Source organism: Aotus nancymaae, unplaced genomic scaffold (assembly GCF_030222135.1).
Source record: "Aotus nancymaae isolate 86718 unplaced genomic scaffold, 86718_ANA_hifiasm-v0.15.2.pri h1tg000019l, whole genome shotgun sequence".
Classification (NCBI taxonomy): domain Eukaryota; kingdom Metazoa; phylum Chordata; class Mammalia; order Primates; family Aotidae; genus Aotus; species Aotus nancymaae.
In genome coordinates this window covers 27,652,063-27,667,022 of record NW_026988431.1, presented here as the reverse complement: position 1 = coordinate 27,667,022, position 14,960 = coordinate 27,652,063, and the positions used below count along the sequence as shown (strand labels likewise).

The window sequence follows — 14,960 nt, the reverse complement described above, 5'->3', positions numbered from 1 at the left end:
CAGTTTATACCATCTCTAAATGTATGTCTCTTCATTGTAAAAATATAAGGTTTCTTATTGGCTTAGGCACTGGGAGAGCAAGCATCTCTCTGATCCCATCAGCTCTTTCTATAGAACCCTAGTGCACCATAGAACACAGGTGAAAATCATGGATTTCACCTGACATTATCACTGTGAAAATGAGGAAAATAAGAAGCAGAGCAATTAGATAATCTGGTTAAGGTTAATCAGATAATTGTATTGGGGTTGGGATCTTACCAGTCCCATGATTTTAAAAACCATCTATTCGGCGATTACTTCCAAATATAGATCTCCAGCTCTGACATCTATCTTAAGTGCAAGACTCATATCCAATTGTATGCTTGATATGTTTCTTTAGATAGCTAATAGGCTTTTCAATCTCAAGTCCAAAACTGAACTCCTGATCTTCCCATCCTCCTCCCCCACACCAAATCTGCTCTTCCCAGAGCCTTCCCTCATTTCAGTTGATGGAAGCTCCCTTCTGTTGGCTTAGGATAAAACTCTTAGAGTCTTCTTTAACTCGTTTATTTTTCTCACACCTTACACTATCAGGGAATCCTATTGGTCCTACCAAAAAATATATCCCAACACTGACTTTTTTTCTTCTCTGTCACCACCCTGCTTTGAACCACCATCATCTTTTGCTGGGATCACTACAACGGCCTCCTAACTTGTTCCCTTCTTTTTATCCTTTCTCTTTTTTTTTTTTGACAGAGTCTCACTCTCACCCAGGCTGGAGTGCAGTGGCACGATCATGACTCATGCAGCCTTTATCACCCAGGCTTAAGTGATGCTCCCACCTCACCCTCCCAAGTAACTGTGACTATAGGCACACACCACCATGCCTGGCTAATTTTTGTATTATTTGTAGAGATGGGGTTTTGTCATGTTGCCTGGGCTGGTCTTGAACTCCTGAGTTCAAGTCATCCATCTGCCTCAGCCTCCTAAAGTGCTAGGATTATAGGCGTGAGCTACCACACCTGGCCACAATCCTTTTTCTTCTGCCTTCCAGGTTCAAGGGATTCTCCTGCCTCAGCCTCCCAAGTAGCTGTACCATAATGTTTGGCTAATTTTTTTTTGTATTTTTAGTAGAGATGGGGTTTCATTATGTTGGCCAGGCTGGTCATGAACTCCTGACCTCAGGTGATCTGCCCACCACCACCTCCATCTGCCAAAGTGAAAAGTAGAAAAGCATATTCCATAGGACTGCTATGACAACACAGCCCATAAAAGTAACTAAAAATAAATTTCTAAATGCAGACAGTCAGCCATGAAAATAGATTTTTAAGAATCACTAGTATCTGCCTTCCTCATTTCCATTGAGTCCTTTCTTTCCTTCTTCAATTTCATTTAGTTTCCTTAAACTTATATTAAATCCATCTGCAGTTCTAATGACATTATCTCTCAGGGTATGATTTTAAATCACCTTATCATGATGCTAAGAAGCATCCTGGTATCATGAGAAAATACTGGACTAAGAGTTGGGAACCTATAAGTTCTAAGTCATTAAAACTAAGACATGTGATTAGCGCACATGTACCAGGTAGGCTGTACTAGGTGCTGAGGTTCATAATCTCTGCCCAACGTCTAACAGGAGAACCAGATAGATAATTATGAGATAATTTGATCACTACTAAAATGTAGGTGCAAAAGAAATGCTTTTGGAACAAAGAGAAAGTTGCAGTCAACAGAGTGTATTTTATTTGAAAGAGAAAGAGTTTGGAAAGTCTTCTGAGAATTGAGCTGGCCTGCAAGGTGAGTAAGACTTTGCCATGAGACAGAAAGAGTTTTTAAAGGGCATGTTTGGGACAAAATGAGAAGTTACACATGACTAGAACACAGGCTTCAGGGAGGTGAAATCGTATGTGTAAATGGGGGCCCAGTTTTTTTTTTTTTTTTTTAGATAGGGTGTCACTCTGTTGCTCAGGCTGGAAGTGCAGTGGTGCAATCACTGCTCACTGCAGCCTCAACCTTCTGAGCCCAGGTGATCCTCCCACCTCAGTTTCCAGGGGTAGCTGGGACCACAGGTATGTGCCACCATGCTCAGCTAATTTTTTTTGTATTTTTTGTAGACATGGAGCCTCACTATGTTTCCCAGGCTGGTCCCAAACTCTTAGGCTCTAGCGATTCTCCCATCTTGGCCTCTGAAGATGCTGGGATTACAGGCATGAGCCACTGTGCCTGGCCAGGGTCCAGTTTTTAGAGTGCTTGGTTTGACATGGGGCAAATGGAAGTCATCAGCAATTATTACATATGGAAGTGATACAGCCCACTCTGTTTAAACAAAACAAAAACTGTGGAAAAGATAGGATGGTGGAGATACATTAGGCCTGATAGAGAGCTATTGAAAATACCTTTGATAAGACATCGGGGACTTAGAACTGGAATTGTGGCCCTGGAAATGCAGAGGAGGGAATTGAGGTGATGCTCCTGCAGTGGAATTAACAGGTTTTAGTAACAGACTGCATATACTGGTGAGGGAGGAGCTGTGGCGAAGGCAATCTGATGGCTTTTTGTTTGGGTAACTGAGAAGATAAATTGTGTTTGGGACTACAAAAAAGAATTGGAGTCGAGAAGATAATATATTTTGTCTCTACTGTGGGATTGAGACAGGTTATTATCCTAATAGAGACTATCAGTAGGCACCTTGACAAAACAGGTCAAGAATTCTACAGTTAGATGTGGAAATAAGGATTGTAGACATAGAAGACAGAGGCCTGGGTATACTGGCTCATACTGAGTGTAGAATGAGGAACCCAAGAACAAAGGAAAGACTCAGGGGAGTGCACGTGCTTTCTCTCCCTGTGATACTTATTTATTTATTTATTTTTAAATGATATGCTCCTTTGTACTATAAAATATTTCAGGAGTTTGGCAGAGCAGTGTCCTAAACACTGAGAAAAGAGCATGATCAATTCTATCTTACTACAAAGAGATCTAGTACAGGTAATGACTGAAAAGAATCTTCTTAAGACAAAAAGCCAATTACAGCATCTGTCCTCTGCCTAAAACCTTTCCATGATCAGAACTGCTCAACTTGACCTATGGAGCACTTAATGCTCGCCTTTGTGGCCTCTGCTCTCCTCACATTGACTAAACTTTTTCCAGTTCCCAAAGTGCTCTATGCTGCCTTTAGCCTCTTGGCCTTTATACATTCTCCTCTTTTGTCTGTAACATCCTCCTCTCTCCTCACCTTCATTCACCTGCTTAGTACCTTTTCTCCTTCAGGTTCCAGTTTGAACGTCACTCCTCCAAGAAGCCTTCTCTGACCCATTAGGCTAATGGCCTCTGCTGTGTTTTCTCCTGTATGCCCTTCATCGTAGAATTTACTGTACTTTGCTCTTAGGGCTGATTTAATTATTTATCTCCTTGTCCACCCCTCCTTCCCCGACAAGGTCCACAAGCCACATGGGGACAGCATTCTCGTCTGCTGCTATTTACTCGGCAAGCTTAATGCTTGATACTTAGGAAAATATTGAGTACATAATAGGTTCTCAATAAATCTATTGCTTATTAAATATTCAGATATCTTGACCCATCAACCCTATTTTTGGAAATTGGTCTAAGAAAATACTATGTAAGACATTGTGGAATGAAAGTGAGTATGATGGTAGAAACAGGGTGTTGGAAAGTGTTAGGCTTGAATCCTGACCCTATTACTTGTGGCTTGAATCTTGACCCTATTAGTCTGAGGTTCAGTTTTCTTCTCTGTAAATTGGGGATGTTAATAGCTGCTTCACAAGGAAAGAAATGCCACTGAATTAGACACTGATGGTTTTGAAAGAGAAGTTTCCAAAAAAAAAAAAAAGAGATGACAGAAGGGTAGACATATTTTACAGAATAATTAAGGCATAAGAAGGATGTGAAAAAATAGTATAAGAACATATAAATCATTAGTTCAAGAAAATTGAGATTGAGGAGAGTGAGGTGAAGTAAGCCCTTAAGGGTGTTTTGATGAGAGGATATTTGAGCATTTTCATAGTAGAAGGGAAGGAGCCAGTGCAGAGGAAGAGAGTGAAGTTAGCCAAGAGATTCACTGAGGTCCTGAGGAGACTGTGGAGATGGGCTCACACACACAGTGAGGTCAGCCCACGTGGGGGGAATGTGGTTTCCTGAGGGACAGCAGCAAAGGAAGGTTTGAGCTACTGAGATATTTTTGAGGTTGTGAGAGTAGAACTTAAAGGAGTTATCAATGGATTATCTTGCTTATAAGAATAAAAAAACAAAATGGAATAAGACATTTGGGAAAAACAGGCCTTCCTGCAGAGAGTAGGAAAAGTAGGGGTGAATACATTTACCACGAAACATTGAGAGACCCAGTGAGGGTGGAATGAAATGTCAACATTCATCATTTGAAACGGTGACAATAGGCTTGGATTTTTGTTTGCTTCAGCTTTACTCACAGATCAGAATTGAAAAACCATGTGACTGACTTGATAGAGGCTTAGATATTGGTGTGGTGGTCAGTGTATGGGATAGGTCAGCATCATGGCTGTCAGAATTGCCTAGATTTAGGGCAGGAGTGGAGTGAGGAGCAAATCGGAACATACCAAAGCAAGTTGCCAATGTCTTTAGCAAATGATGAGATATATCCTGAGAAACTGAAGATAATGGCAATAAGAATGAGGAAACAGCCGGGCGCAGTGGCTCAGGCCTATAATCTCAGCACTTTGGGAGGCCGAGGCGGGTGGATCACGAGGTCAAGAGATCGAGACCATCCTGGTCAACATAGTGAAACCCCGTCTCTACTAAAAATACAAAAATTAGCTGGAAATGGTGGCGCATGCCTGTAGTCCCAGCTACTTGGGAGGCTAAGGCAGGAGAATTGCTTGAACCCAGGAGGCGGAGGTTGCGGTGAGCCGAGATTGCGCCATTGCACTCCAGCCTGGGTAACAAGAGTGAAACTCCGTCTCAAAAAAAGAAAAAAAAAAAAAAGAATGAGGAAACAGGTGTCATAATCAGATGGCTTCATCTCTGAGAGAGAAGAGGTGCTGGATGGGACATCATTGAACGAGGGCTTTTAATAGCAATGGAGGAACATGAGAATGCCAAAGCAACTATGCTGAAAACAGAGGTCAAATAATACAGACATGTTGGCACATACAAATGTGTATATGGCCAGTGATTGGGTCTCTGTATACTTTTGAGGCTCATTCACAGCTTCTCTCTCTTAGTTTTAAGTCAGCTGAGTTTCAGGCTTCTGACATCTGAGCCCAGTCACAAGGAAGTCAGGCTGGGTATGCAGGGCTGAACATATATTCAGTTAGCAAATATTGATTGAAGGCACAAGGTTTTAGGCATTGTCTACTGGCTGAAGACTTAAAGAGGAAAAATGTATGGATCCTGCCTTTAAGAAACTCAAGGTTGAATCTTGGAGATATGTATTTGTACTGTAAATTCTCAACTTTACAAAGATAATGAGAGAAAACTGGAACTTCCCACTGTTAAGTCTCCTTCTTCTGAAACAATTAAGGGTTGGCCATGGAGATAGTGGGTGGGAGAGCACTAGTGAAGAAAGTCTGAATGTGTTAGTAAAATTTTGGAATTAAAGAAGCAGTTTTTTTTTTTTTTTTGAGACAGAGTCGCTCTTGTTAGCCAGGCTGGAGTGCAATGGCGTGATCTCGGCTCACCGCAACCTCCGCCTCCTGGGTTCAGGCAATTCTCCTGCCTCAGCCTCCTGAGTAGCTGGGATTACAGGCACACACCACCATGCCCAGCTAATTTTTTGTATTTTTTTAGTAGAGACGGGGTTTCACCATGTTGACCAGGATGGTCTCGATCTCTTGACCTCGTGATCCACCTGCCTCAGCCTCCCAAAGAGCTGGGATTACAGGCGTGAGCTACCGCGCCTGGCCTCGTTATTTTCAAATAACATGCTATGGCCTTAGACTTATGCATTTTCCAGCAAAGACTCTGGTGAATTTAATTGATATGATGTGGCACCTGGCTAAGTGAGCCTACTAGCACTAGCTAAAAACACTGCTTACAGTTATGGGTAGAATTTCATAGTGAAACTCCCTACTCTAAGGAGTAGGGTAGTGAAGTATCTTGTATATACAGGACATATCCTATATTTAATGATTTTGTCCTGCTTCCTGTATTGCCTTTTTCAGAACATCCTAAGTGTTCTGTATTCTGTTTTTTGTTTTTTCAATGAATTACAGAAATTTGACAGTTAGAGCCATTTGTCAAATTTATCTAGGCATCCTGTACTTTTATTTGCTAGATTTGGTGGCCCAACTAATGAGCCACCCAAACCCTACAATCTTCCATGTTTCAGCCTTCTCTGTAGTATCTCTTTTCTAAGGTGAGTGGCTATCCAGCCTAACAGGCACTCTTACCTCAGGAATTTCCCAACACTGAGTGACAATCTGTCTCCCTGAAATTTTTACCTGTGGCCGCAAGCATCCGTCTTTAAGATCATACTGAATAAATGTAATCCTTTACTTTACAGAAGTTCAGATATTGAACTTATTGCATTAGAGGCCAACTCATGTCATAGATTCTTAACAAGCTTTTGATGAGCCCAAACCAGTGGTGTGCTGGTAAGATTTGTACCATTTAATTTCTTTGGTGAAAATACTTCTGCTGCATTGGAGCTGCCCAAGTGAAGTTGCTGAACTGAGAGTTGGGAACCGATGTGCACATTCCACTCTTGAGATCTGGATGAGCAGACTGCAGTGTAACCCTTACGTGTTTCTTTTTATTAAAATTTTTTGCTGCTTAATCATAGTTCACTCTACCTGAATATTAAGTTGTTACTTGTGTTTTGAGGGAAAGAATTCTACATATATACCACAGGTAGATTTGACAAGAGGAGGTAAGAGACTATGGAGAATGAAGGAGAGAGTAGGGTAAAAAGTAACTCCTAACTTACTAAGTATTGCTGTTCAACAGGCTAAGCAAGAATAGCTTAAGGGAGAAAAGGTAACAAATTTATGTATTCATTGGGCAAATATTTATTGAGCGCCAGTCCATCCCTGGCACAGACACTTCCAGGTATTGAGGACAGATAGAGCAGGGAACACATCAGATAAAATCCTTGTGGAGCTGATATTTTCTCTTTTTAGAAATGGCCCCTTGAATAACTCTCTGTGGGACTCTCTTTGGAGTCTGAACTTCCTGATGAGTAATCTCCTCTTCTTTCCAGCGTCAAGCCATAGGACATTTGATAAATGCCTTTCTAGTACCTTGGACCACACCATTAAAGTCCTCCATCCAAACTGATTTTTTTTTTCTTGAGACGAAGTCTCACTCTGTTGCCCAGGGTGGAGTGCAGTGGTGCGATCTCAGCTCACTGCAACCTCCGCCTCCTGAGTTCAAGCAATTCTCCTGCTTCAGCCTCCCAAGTATCTGGGATTACAAGCATGCACCACCACGCCCAGCTAATTTTTGTATTTTTAGTATAGATGGGGTTTTGACATGATGACGAGGCTGGTCTTGAACCCCTGATCTCAGATGATCTTCCTGTCTCAGTCTCCCAAAGTGTTAGGATTACAGGTGTCATAAACAGATGGCCTCATCTTTGAGGGAGGAGCAGTGCTGGATGGGACATCACTGAACAAGGGCTCTTAATAGCAATGGTGGAACATGAGAATGCCAAAACAACTGTGCTGAAAACAGAGGTCAAGGGCTCTTGACCACCGTGCCTGGCCTCAAACTGATTTTACATGATGCAGTTGCTACCTTCTGCAGAAAGCCTTCCCAACCTACCTTACTTCCCCACTTCAAATTTGGGTAACTTGTTCCCACAGGAACCTGTGTAGTCATAAGACATAGCCCTGGTTTTTCTGTGTTATACAGTATGTATCTCTTTACTTTCCTAGCATATTGTATACTTCCTGAGGGTGTTTCCTCAGCAAATTCCATCTTAAATAGATGAGGCAGAGCCATCCACAGCTTTTCCTTTATCTGAAGTGGAAAAGTCCAAACTATATTTTCAATGTAAAATGTTCATTTAAGCCAGTCAAATTATTTTACTTTATATTAACATTTTCCCTCTTGTTATATTAAAACAAAAACCCCAACACAAAGAGAGCTCCTGAAATCTACCTAGAGGAATTTTATTCTAATTAAACACACACATATATGTTTTTCAAAGTTCATTATATAAAGGCAATGCTTTTGAACTTCCTAATAATGACTTTATTCCCTGTTTTACATTTGGATCAATGCTAGAAGACAGTTACAAGCATAGACAATGGATCCAAGAACAAACATTTACTTGGGAAGGAAATAACACAAAGAATCGTATCAATTGATGTCTTTGTCAGTCATTCTGTGACCAATCAGGAGCAGGGACAGCTTTGCTCTAGATTCTGGCATCCAGTAAAAACCATCTCTAGAAACCATTTCATCTTTATCCATAATGGTAATAGAGCACGGTGTTCTCTAGATGTGTAGATCTGCCACATGGCAAAGCTATAAGACTCTTAAGAATGCCATTTGAACATGATTTTTTTCTTGCAAAGTGAGCAGTTTCAGCAGGACCTGTAAGTTTGCTTAGGTTTTCTGAAGATACCAGCATTAAAGATTTACACATTCCTTTTGTCCTCCTAACAGATTTCATAACCACACTTTCAACATTCCAATTAGTTTTTAACTTGGAGGCACTTAGCACATAGTTACATTTCTAATTTTGTTTCAGTCTGATATGTAACACTTCCTTCTTTCCTTTTTGGTAGAGACAAGTTCTCACTATGTTGACCAGGCTGGTCTTCAACACACTAGGCCTAAAGTGATTGTGCTGCCTGAGCCTTCCAAAGTGCAAGGATTACAGGTGTGAGCCACTGTGCCTGGCCTATACTTCCTTTCTTACATCAACTTTATTTTTATTTGTTTATTTATTATTTTTTTGAGATAGGGTCTCGCTCTTTGCCCAGGCTGGAGTACAGTGGTGCACTCTTGGTTCACTGTAGACTCCTCCTCTGGGGTCCAAGTGATCCTTCTGCCCACCAAATAGTGGGACTACAGGCACACACCACCATGTCCATCTAATTTTTTATATTTTATGTAGATACAAGGTTTCACCATGTTGTCCTGGCCGATCTTGACCTCCTGAGCTCAAGTCATCTGCCTGCCTTGGCCTCCCAAAATGCTGGGATTATAGGCGTGAGCCACCATGCCTGTCCTTAAGTCAACTTTAGAGTCTACATCTCTTATCACTGGAGCTTCTAGAAAACTCCATCATGTGGTGCTCTCTTCCCTGATGTGTTGTGATCAAATATCTTGTTCTCATCAGATGACATATTTGCTATGATATATATACTTCAAGAACTGCTATATGTATTACATGCATCAAATCTTTCTGTTGAGTTTGATTTTTGTTTCTTTAAAAGGAACATAAACGTTCCAGGACCAAAGGACACAAAAAGGTTTTTCATTTTTAGTTCTGTAGCCTTGTATATTTTAACAGAACTATAAAAACAGATAGTAGCAGTTTTCCAGTGAAGAAAACTTTCCAGATGTCTCCACTGTATCTCCTTTCTTTGCCTCTCCTTGAGAGAATGCTGGAACTGATGGGTAAATTTGCTCATTAGCCTATTCACATCTTTCCTTCCTTGCTCCCACCCTAGATTGTGGATTTTTTGAAATCTGTTCCACTTCAGACATTTAAAGAACAGCCTCACCTAATCCTGCTCAAGCAAAATCTCAGAGTCCTTAAATAAAAATGGTCCTGTGTGGCCAGTCATGTAGTTCATGACCACTCCATGAACTTTGACCTAAGTTTTATCTCTCATTATATTTTGGCACTGATACCCCTTTACATTAACACTGAACAACAAAAAAATACTGAGCTAAGTTTTATGGCAAGAGGGAGCAGGGCCAGGTGAAGAGGTAGGAATTGCCTGAAGTTGGGGGTCCGTAAAACATACAATTATCACCCAAAGCCCATTTTCCTCAAAGCTGGGGGTAATGGCCAAAGTACATTCTCAAAGCATGATCTGCCCTGAGAAAGGGCAGCTACTCTTTCTGCAGAGATCTCTGTGCACACTAATCTGTACTGTCCTCAGTACCTTGATGGCTGCTTGTGATCATACACTCCGTGGACCAGTCTTGAGGGATCACAGGGGCAACCAGCTCAGCAAACCTCTCCAGAGGACAGCTGGGGCTGCAACCAGGTAGGATTAGGGGATATGGCTCGTGCTGCGTCTCATTCCGATAGTACATCTCCACAAAGTACTCCCTGGCAGAGAAAGGTAGAGGAGAAAGCTCTGTTAGTTCTGTGTTGTTGAACTGCCACTAAATTTCTTTCCACCTGGACTATTACATGCTAGTTGAGGGACTAATGGAAAAACTTATGGGAACTAGGAGATTTTAGTCAATTTAGGTGTGTAAATGGGGAGACTGGGGCAGGCGGGACAGATTTGCAGGGTGGAACAGGAGGGCTGGTTTGTTAGGGATAGGGACATAGGAGGTAGGCACCAGGATGCTAAATCAGAGGAGGTGGTGAGAAGTGATGGTTGCAGGGAGCTGAGTGTGACTTTGAGCCTTTGGATAAGTGAGAAGCAGGTGAGGGTGTTGGGTTTTTCTTCTCCTCCTCCCTTCTTTTTAGTTTTCTCATTTGCTCCTTTTTTTCTTTTCTTTTTTCCTACTTGAATAGTTCTTTCAGTCCTTCTTCTGAATGTATCTCCCCTCTCTTTAACTAGGCCACAAATATGGAACTAAATAACGTATAACATAAATGCTTGAATATACAGCAAGACTTTATCAGAAAATTATCCATCAGAAAAAAGCTGTGGGTATGTGTTTAAGTCCTTACATTGTGTCATGTTAAGGAGGGCTCTCTCAATGCTTTATCTCAAAAAACAATGGACTATTTGAGAAGGTCCAATGGCGTAAACTAACCTCAGTTCAACCAGCATGAGTTGCTTATGGAATCCATTTGCCAATCAAGGAGGCAGGAGGGGAACTCAAGTAAAATTTAATGATCTTTCTTTTGGTGGTAACCTTACAATGGCAACTTTTGGGTGTCATTATAAACAAGCCTTTTAAAACATCACTTTAAAAAGCCATATAAACATAGTAACTGCAAATATTCACTTATAATATATCTATAAAACTTGTAAACAACTTCCCTAATATTATATGAATTGGTACTTCTATCTTAGAATAACTTTTTCAGTAACAGCATCTTCTGTCTTAAGATGATAAGGCCTAGATGTCCAATACTCCATCAAACTCCATTATTCTCTTCCCATAGAACTGAATTATGGCTCAGAAGTGACCACATTTCCAAGACTCCCTTGTACCTAGGTGGGACCTAGTCACTAATTTTAGCCAACAGAAAGTGAACAGAAATGATGTGTCCCTTTTAGGCTGAAGTAGTTGATAAGCAGGTTGCTGCCTCTACCCTTTCATTGCTTTCTACAAGCTGCCTGCAAGTGAGCACAGCATTCTTGAAATTGTAGGGAATGACCATGTGTGAATCACATCTGTTGACCAAGGACACCTGCACTGTACTGTTAGATAAGTGTGAAATTAATTTTCACTGAGTTAAGCCTTCAAGAGTCTGAGGTTCATCTGTATAGAAGACAAAATTACCCTTATTAGTGAATATATTTGGGAAACAATTTTTAAAAGACTCAAAATTGGCTTTAATGTTGAAGACACAAGCTAAAGATGCATACAAAGAGTTTAGGTAAAAACGTTTTATAAAATGTAAAAGTGAAACAAAGCAATATTAACTTAATGAATTATTTTATATAGTCTACAATTTTAAATCTCTGTATCAAACCCAAAATTAAATCTTTAAAGAATATTTATGGCTACGTTTTCTACAACCTGAACAGTTTACAGATTTAAGATGGTTGGAAGTCTAAAATATTCTTCCTTTCTGTCTCTCTCCATATTTTCTCTAAGAAAATGTGAGACCACCTCACAGTCAGGATCATGTCATAAGCAGGCTTAGACAGAATTTGTTAACTTGAAGCCTCCTTGTTTCTAATTTAAAAGCAATCAAGTTTAACCTTTGATATTTCCCTGGAGTGCCAATAAAAGAAATCCTAGTATAACAAATTGGAATTCACCTTTACGTGGCCCTTGGTTAATTTTTTCTGTATGTCACTGCCTTTCATTTGAAGAAATACTCCATAGTTGATTTGTAATATAGATTTAACTCAGGTGTTAAGAGAAGGAATTCCGTGGGAGAAAATGCTTCTGTGCACTAAGAAAGCAAGCTCCAGACCCCTGGGGTCCAGAAACCAGAGAACAGGAAGGTATAAGTAGAGTCAGTAGCTTCTCTTGTCTTATCCTGAAGGAGACAGTGCCTGCCACTGGAGCTGATCCTGGAATCTGGTTGACTTATTAACTCTGTGCCCAGAGTTGGCCTTCTGAAGGGCAGACTTGTGCTGGGCTTGTTATTAAGAGAGGGTTTTATGTCTCTAGTCCTTTCATTCCCATTTTCTGCTCTATTTGGTCAATCTCCATTTTGTGGGTCTCACCTCTCCACTCTGACTCTAGATATTTGAGAGCAAGGTTAACTAAGACCACATTTTAGTTCTAGTTCACTGTGCCTGGCACCCAGTTAGAGGTTCAGTAAAGGATGTATCTACCCTTCCCTAGCTGTGCAGAACTCACTTTCTTAGTAAGCAGTGAAGATATTGGTTGAGAATGAGGTCTCTGTGCTGTCACTTTTTTATTCTACAAATTCAAGAGCCAGAAAGCTACATCCCAGACTACAAAATTTGCAAAATGAAATACAGGACCCATTGTTTAAAAACTATTACAGTTTAAAGATGGCAATAGCAGATCATTAAAACCAGCATGGGCTCTTTTGAGCACAGATCCCCATGTAACTGCACAGTCAGGTTGGTGTGCAGCTATTCTGAATGCCTTGAGGGAAGGGCAAAATAGATCTCCCTGATCAACCCTGAAACAAACTCTGGGGTCATTGCTTTAATGGGGTCAGCCCTTTCCTTGCTCTTATTCCACTAATAATATCCCATGAAGTCTGGCGACTTGTCCCAAACACCTCCTTCTCCTCCTCCCAATGAGAATGCCATTGTCACTGCAGATAAACATTTTTGGTATGACCTTGACTGTGATAATCAACTCTTTCCAGTTTTTCCAGGACATTCCTGGTTTTAACAATGAAATTCACATGTTCTGAGAACACCAGATTTCATGGGTCAGTTCTGGGTGAACTGGGAATTTGGCCACTCTAACTTTGACCCTTTTATGGGTTCAAGCTAAGCCGTGGTCATCTGGGGAGGGCCACACCGGGTTACAGAGACATAAACACCAGTTAGAAGTTGTACTTTAATAATCTTGACTTGTGTACATAAATCTTCAGAAGTTGAATGAATATGCTTGAATTATTTAATTGAAAAAATTATATAACCATCAATTTTTCTCTTCCCAAATATATATGCAATACATGCATACTTCTTAGAATACCTTAACCTTTTAAAAAATGTAATTTCTGTTGCGTAGGCTATTTCTCAAATTTTTCATCTACTGTGTATGTTATTTTCCAATAAAAGTCTTCATGAAAAAGAAAAAAGAGATGTAACTAGCATCCTATAACTATCATTCTTCCCTTTGAATATGAAACCAAATCAAAGACAAACAGGCATACAACCCTTAACCCAAAATAATAATAATGAAACCTAAGGTCCAGTGATACTGGTTTTGAAAGGCACTTCGTCACTTACCCCTTCTCAAAGTACAATTCCATCAAGTGGCAAGAAGCATAGGGAGGAAGGAGTCCGTTGTAAATATCTAGTGCCATCTGTAGGCCGCTCACAGTAGTGTCATGCTATAGAGATTTGAAACAAATCATTTTATCACCTGTTCAGATTCACATTCAATAGGTATGACGCACTTGTGGAGCACCATGATGGCTTCTAATTCAATTACATTTCCCATGTGCCCCGCCATGGCTTAATAAGTAGAGAAAGAAATAAACTAATTTTGGTTGAGCATCAGCTGTGTATAAGACAGTATGATTTAGATATGTATCATTATTTCCATTTAAAACTGAAGAAATTGGTCAGGTGTGGTGGCTTATGACTGTAATCTCAGCACTTTGGGAGCCTGAGGTAGGCAGATCACTTGAGGTCAGGAGTTTGAGACCAGCATGACCGACATGGTGAAACTCCATCTCTACTTAAAAAAAAGAGGTGGGCATGGTGGTGCGGACCTGTAATCCCAGCTACTCCAGAGGCTGAGGCAGGAGAATCCCAGGAGGCAGAGGCTGCAGTGAGCCGAGATGGCACCACTGCACTCAGAGGGCAACAGAACAAGATTCTATCTCAATAAAATAAAAAAAATAATTTAAAAAATAATAAAAGATAAAGAAGTTGAGACCCAGGGAAATCAAGCAACTTGCTTAATGTTGTATAACCCCAAAATGGAAGAAAGTAAATTTGAATCAAGTTTCCTTAAGTGTTATGCCTTTTTGAAATATTTTGAAATACATTAATGCTAGATTATCTTTTTCTATAGATTAGCATCATCTGTGATTTAAAGTTGTGGAAGAATATATGAAGTTTAAATGTTTAGGGAAGATAAAATACAAGGAATATAGGGTACACTTTAAAAATAATTGTAAAGCTAAATGTTTACCCCAGAATGGCTGGAAGGTGCAGGGGAGTAGTTTTCAGTCTCCTTTCTGCCACTGATTAGTGATCTAATCTTAGGCAGTCCTCAACTTCCATATCTACAAAATTGGGATAACATTTGGCTGCCTAAACTGTATGTGCACATATTCAAAAGGGCCTAGAAGTAAACTAATAGAGAGAAAAAAAAGGAGCTATGGATATGTCATGCTGGAAGTCATACCACAAGTTAAAACTAAAAATCAGATTAACCACTAGAAACACTGGCAGAATTGACTAATTCCAGGCCTACCTGAGGCTATTTCCCTAGTCCATACCATTTAGGGCTCCCGATAATAGACAAACTTCTCTGTATTTTCAGTCACCTCTTTTACCTTC

General features: G+C 40.4%; 1 protein-coding gene across 2 annotated transcripts in view; it reads right to left on the bottom strand.

Annotated features, from left to right (window-relative positions):
• The window catches only part of ACP3 (acid phosphatase 3), an 85,592-nt gene that overhangs the window by 34,504 nt on the left and 36,128 nt on the right, over positions 1–14,960 (bottom strand). For both annotated transcript variants that reach the window (XM_012451236.2, XM_012451235.3), the window contains exons 9-10: positions 13,677–13,780; positions 10,038–10,207 (exon numbers count right to left, since the gene is read on the bottom strand). In XM_012451236.2, the coding sequence (XP_012306659.2) occupies positions 10,038–10,207; positions 13,677–13,780 (274 nt within the window). The remainder of the gene's footprint in view (positions 1–10,037; positions 10,208–13,676; positions 13,781–14,960) is intronic.